The sequence below is a fragment of the Galeopterus variegatus genome, unplaced genomic scaffold (genome assembly GCF_000696425.1).
Source record: "Galeopterus variegatus unplaced genomic scaffold, G_variegatus-3.0.2 Scaffold1591, whole genome shotgun sequence".
Taxonomy (NCBI): Eukaryota; Metazoa; Chordata; class Mammalia; order Dermoptera; family Cynocephalidae; genus Galeopterus; species Galeopterus variegatus.
Window position 1 is genome coordinate 189,130 of NW_007727702.1, and position 6,087 is coordinate 195,216.

Here is a 6,087-nt window from a genome sequence, read left to right on the forward strand (position 1 = left end):
CGCTCGGTCCCGCCGCCGCTCGCGCCGCTGCCGCCCAACCCGGCGGCGAAGAGCGCTGCCGCGGCAGTCCGAAGACCTGCCTGGGCTGGGCGAGACGGGCGGGGTCACCTTCTGATGGAAGGGGCAAGCCCGCCATCCCTGGGACTCCAGGCGCACAGGTTTCGTCTGGGGGTAAGTCAGAGACACCGGCCAGGCTCCGATAGGTCATCACTCGGGTCCTTGGGAAAGAGGGCGTTTGTAGTCTCCGAGGGGAATGTCTAGGGGAAAATACCAAGCTGGGGGTGGGAGAGGCGGGGGAGGGGGTGCCTCTAACTTCAGCCCGATTCAGGCTGGGCCATCGGACTGTGTAAGCAGAGCTGTGACCTGGCAAGGATCAGCCACCAAGGCCATTGCGAAGAAATCCTAATCCCTGTGGCCTCGACAGCAACGTGGATCGTTGGGCCACGCAGCAGGCTCAGGATCCTTGCAGTGGCTTTTAGGGAGGAACGTGCACGTGGAGTGCACTCTGGGAGCATCCAAGTCTTGCTCAGGAACTATCTTCACAGGCGAGGACCCAGTGTCCCATCCTCCGCTTTGCACCCTTGCCATACATAGGCTCTGGTTCACATCTTGTATCCCACTACAACACAGCATAGAAGATATGCTGTCACAAGCATTCTTTCCAAATTGGAGGCTTTTTCACTGTAACAGAACATTTGAGGGGAGGGGATAGGAAGGCTAGGAGTCCTCTCCAAGACCACTCCCCAGTTTGGATAGGTTGGCCTTGATAGAAACCAAACAAGACGCTATCTGTGAAGTATTGCCGAAACTAACTTGAAAGTGGGTAGAAAAGAACTTTGCTGTAGCAAACGGACTGCTCTGGAATCTAACCAATCATAACTGCCTTAGAGAGTGAACTGTGTTTCCCTCTACCAAAACTCTCCCTTCAACCTCATTACAGGCCTGCATTTCTCAAAGAGCTAATTCCACATTTTTCCAGGGAGATGAGAAACCTTACTGTGTGGTAAATCCCACAAACAGGCCCATTTTTCACCAATTAATCTCTACCCACAGCCATGACCTAAAACAGAACATTTTCGTATATGGTCATAGTTCACATACGTAGCAGAAATCACTGAGAAATTAGCAAAAGAATTTGACCAAAATGAAAAACAGACCAGAATTTCCTTTCCTTTTCTGTATATTGGATAAAGGAGAAAAATATTTAATAGAGTTTTCTAATTGATTACCCAAATGCTTGTCCTTAAAAGGTAAAAATCCATCAGGTCCAGGACAATTGAAAGCCCCAAAAAAACCTCATTTCAAATACATTTTTTAAATGATGCACCTAGAACTCATCACCACCGTTTGAAGATTAAAGTAGGAAACTTTAAACAGGAAAGTTAATGGATACATTTTGAGCTTGTACAGAAAGGCATGACAAAACTAGCACCAGCATTACTGAAATGCCCATCATTAATTCTCAGAGGAAATAATAAATTGATTTGAAAATTAGAACAAATTCAGATTAAAGTTTTGTGTGTGTGTGTGTGTTTGGTTGGGTTTTTTAGGGAGATTGGGGTTTTTTTTAATTTGAGGTTGTCATCTAAGGTAGCACAGGCATGGTAAGGAAACACTAGTAGATTAGATACCAAGTTTCGTGAGTTTTAGTCCAGGCCCAGCCATTCACACCCTAGCATTAAGCAAGTAATGTAACTTTTGCAGACCTCATTCTTTTCAATTGTAAAATGAAGCAATTTAATTTAAATGACCTTTAAAGTCCCTTCTGGTCTTAAAAAGCTATGATTTCTGTATGCCAAAAGTACATAGGCATCCTTAGGAATCACCAATAGCAACCTTTAAATTATTCGTATCACCACACTAAATCAAACTCTCAGTGTTCACAAGTAAAAGTAAAGGGATTTGTATGTAAGGGCTGTTTTCTAGAAAATAAAATTCAAAGCCCTCTTTATAAAATTGTTTTACCTCTGTATTCTTTAGCCTTCTTTCAGCTGTCATCCAGGTCTTTTGGAGGCTAAAAGCCCAACTCTTTCAGTAACCCATAGTTCGAGTGTGTCCCTCTGAACACCAACCCAGCACCTGAGAGGATTCTAAAATAAAACAAGGATGTGACCAAAGACCATCAAGTTTACTTAACATAAATATGCACAAAAAGAATGAGCTAGCTATGTTTATAGCAACTCCCTTCTCTGTTTACAGTCATTGTCAAAGATTACTACTAGGCCGCATTTCTTAGAGGTCAATTTATTTAATTATTCTCCTGCCAAACTTAAAAAAGCAATAGAATTACTTAAGTCTTGCCTTTAGGTTTAAGAATTTATGATCACTGCCTACTGTGAAAAAAGATCTAAAGTCACAGCACACCTTTGATTTTTCTCAGCACTCTCTACCCCAGCCTCATTTTACCTGACTTTACCTTCTCTTATACCTTAACACATGATATCTCCACAATCTCCACTTAGTGATCCATGACATGGGATCTTGGTACTTACCACTCAGTTCCCAAGTCATTCTGGGGCAGTACAACTCCCTGTGTCTTCCTCTTTTATAATAATGGGATACTTGCCCTCATGCTCCAAAGATCCAGTTGTCCCATGTGCCAGTTTGTAGAGTAAAAATTTTATTTTGTTCTTTTTAATACCCACACCAATAAGCTGGTAATGTCCCAATTAACTGTAGAAGAACCCTGACTACATCTTTTCCATCTAGGGGCCTAACGCTCTGCCCCTAAACACTAGTCTAGTGACTAAGGACCCCATTATTGTTGACAGACCTTCTAGATGCTACCTACCTGCCCACCTGTCCAACTTTAAAAGCACTGGTTGGGACATCCCATTACTTGACTCAGCTCAACTGTTAGTATACCTACTTCACCTAGGACTTCTGGTGTTAACCGTTGCTGGACTGGAAATAGCCCTCTCTGTGAATTCCCCGCCCCCTCCTTGAACCTTTATTCTCAGAGAAGCCAAAAAAACAATAAGGTCTCATGTTGGGTCTCAACCTTTCCTCCCCCCAGGTCCTGTCTTTTGGTAAGTGTAACTCCCTGTCCCCATGCCTTGTGCTTTCAACCTTTGTTTTAAGACAGGATTATTTCCTAACTAAAATCTGGATGTAAAGAAAATCCATTTCTAGAGCAGTATTCTCAGAAGTATTTTTCCAAAATCAAATATTTTAAAACAGATCTTAGCAGCTGTACCTGTTGGTGACTCTATTATACTTATTATAGTGGAATATAAGGAGGAAAAGGTGGTACAGAAGGTTGGGTGATGGATAGGACTGTGTCTAGTTGTTATCTCTTGTCAGACAGAAGTCCCATGATCAGGCGACTCCTCAGGATCTGACTCCTCAGGAAGATTTGGGGAACAACCTCTAAAGTTTGCTAAGTTCAGTTGAAAAGCAGGGAATAATGATTACTAATTCTTTATGAGATTTTATTACTATTCTCATTCTACATTGACACCTCTCAAGCATGGTTTTCAAACATCTTTCAAAAGAAATGTCACGCAAATGAAAGCACACTCTCTTGTTGAGTGACGTCCAGAACCAGAGCCTGACAACTTGGCAGGTATCTGGTACCTCCTACTTTGGACTGAAGCCCCTCTTTGGAACCCCTGGACTCAAAAAAAAAAAAAAAAAAAAAAAATTAATACCTCTGAAATACACCACACGAAAAAAAAAAAAATGGATTTAAGTTGGATTTGGGAAAATGCCTAGAAGAAATGACTGCTCTTTCTAAATGTAATTTTCCAGAATTCATTCAATGATAAAGCAGCCCCAGTTTCTCAGGATAAAAATATAAAAAGGTCTGACAAATTTTAAATATCAAAGAAGCCTTCAAGAATAGGCAGTAAGTTAACCAGTACAACCGAGAGTTCAAATTTATAAAACTAGAGTCATCCCTTAAGAAAGATGAAAAACCTTGTAAGGTTTTTAAAAAATTAACATTTACAAAGTCATATTTGAAAATAAAAACAGACTAGCTTCTCTCTAGTATAAGAAAGGATCATTTTGTTTGCAATGTGCAGTGGCAACACTGTTGTCCAGGTGTGTTAACAATACCTGCTTTCCTCCCAGCTAACACTCATTTCAGAATCTGAGCTTCACCTTGACTCTTTTAGTTCATCTCAAGAAGTATTTATTGAGTGCCCTCTATACATGCAGAGCTCTGTGCTAGATGCTATTTAGGACATTAAAAAATTTTAAAAGTTCCTTCAGAGTTTCCTCAGAGCTGCAGCTTTATGTGAGAGATAGGGCATATGCACACAGACTGTGAAAGAGCACAACAGAATATATGATAAAAACTGTTGAGAACAGGATTATTAAAGAGGAGATTCTCTTCCAGTCTCTCCACTGTGTGGTTGTCTCAGCTTGTTTTCACGACTTGTTTCTCCTTCTCTACCATTCCCTTTCTCTCCCTTATTGTCTTCCTTCTTTCTCTTCCCAGTGTCAGTCCAGATGGTTGTCTTCTTATCTCTCTTCCCTTCTCCCATCCCCTTTTTCATCTCTGTGTTTAATTATGTCACTTCTTTTACTTCCTCTGTTCTCCTATGTATCATCCCCACCCACCAATATTTAATATATTTCCCTTAAGGAATGTGTCATTCATTCAACATTGATTAAATGCTTGACATTATGTTGAACACTGTGCTAGATGACACAGATGTAATGATGAAGATGTGGTTCCATAGTGTAGTGGAAGCTAGAAGAGTAAAAAGCTACCAGAGCTCAGTGTGATAGGAGCTGTGATATAGAGGTCAGTAGATTCAGCATACTCTGGGAGCTCCGAGGAGGGCCACCTCATCCTGACCACTGTGGGAATAGTGGGAAAGGAGTAACATTCTGGGGGAGTCAGAGAAAGTGATTTCTGGGCTCGGAATTGAAAGATGAATAGAAGTTACCTAAATAAAGCAGGGAGAAAAGATAATCTGGGCAAAGCAAGTAAGTAAGTTCAAAAATTTGGAAGAATACAACCATGGTGCATATGGATAACTCCAAGTATTGTATGGTTGAAGTGTAAGGTATGAGAGGGCAAAGAACAAAAATGTAAGGGAACTAGAGAAATGGTGTGGCCCTAATATGGAACTGGAGTTTATTGTTACTATTTGTTATAAAAGGTTTATTTCTGTTATCATATTTATTTGCATAGCTACCTCTGCAATATACTCTTCAAACACAGGAATTCTGTCTTATTTAATCTTAGCTCGATTTTCATGCCTAGCATAGTACTCAGCCTATATATAGCACATGCTCAAAAATTTTCATGTGTTTATATTTCTCAAAACAAATTTAATAAATCAGTTTTTAGTTGTATGTCTTTTGGGTTTTTTGATTTTCTAGTCAGTGAATTTTAATAGAAAACTCTTAAAATATTATTTAGTATTAAAAAGTTTCCATATTATTTAAGAATATTTTTCTTAACATCCATTTGCACAAAATCAGTAAAAGGACCCTTTCTCTTACATTTACAAAAAAAACATATATTTATGTTTGATTTAAATCTTCAACGTGAAATAAATGTTTAGAAGTATGTGGATGATTTTTTTTATTTTAATTCAAGTAATGGTACCTGGATTTCTTTTGCTGTGAAAGAGTACATTCTAGTACTTTAAGAATTTTCTTTTTTCTGTTTCTAGTTTTCAGAGCTATCTATGACAAAAACTCACTGTTATACTTTTAAAGTATAACAACTGTTAAAAGTATTAAATCTATAACTATTAATCTGAAATTTCCTGGATTTTTGGTTTTAAACCTAAAACCTGAACCTTGAACAATAAACAGCAATACAGACTCTTTCCAAGTTTTCCTGTTCCCTCCTTAGACAAGCAGTAGTTTCTTCAGCTCTGGCTATCCCAGCAGATCTGAAGGATCACAGCCACGACGGTGGCAGCCTACCGTTGACACTGAACTTGTGGTTAATTGTGGAGTTCTGCCACAAAACCACCTCACTACCACAAGCTGGATACTTGCCCAGGACAGTGACAAACTGCCAGCAATCTACAGGAGGCAGCAAGAGCAAACTGCCTTTTACACCAGAGAGCAGTCATTTCTGGATTCCAAATGGAGCCAGCAGCAGGGCACACCAAAGAA

At 39.9% G+C, this 6,087-nt stretch overlaps 1 protein-coding gene across 1 annotated transcript in view; it reads right to left on the reverse strand.

Moving 5' to 3' along the window:
- PDE3B (phosphodiesterase 3B, cGMP-inhibited) overlaps positions 1-208 on the reverse strand; it is a 124,175-nt gene extending 123,967 nt beyond the window's left edge. The window contains exon 1 of the mRNA XM_008577861.1: positions 81-208. Within this exon, the coding sequence (XP_008576083.1) occupies positions 81-208 (128 nt within the window). The remainder of the gene's footprint in view (positions 1-80) is intronic.
- Between the last annotated feature and the right edge of the window lie 5,879 nt (positions 209-6,087).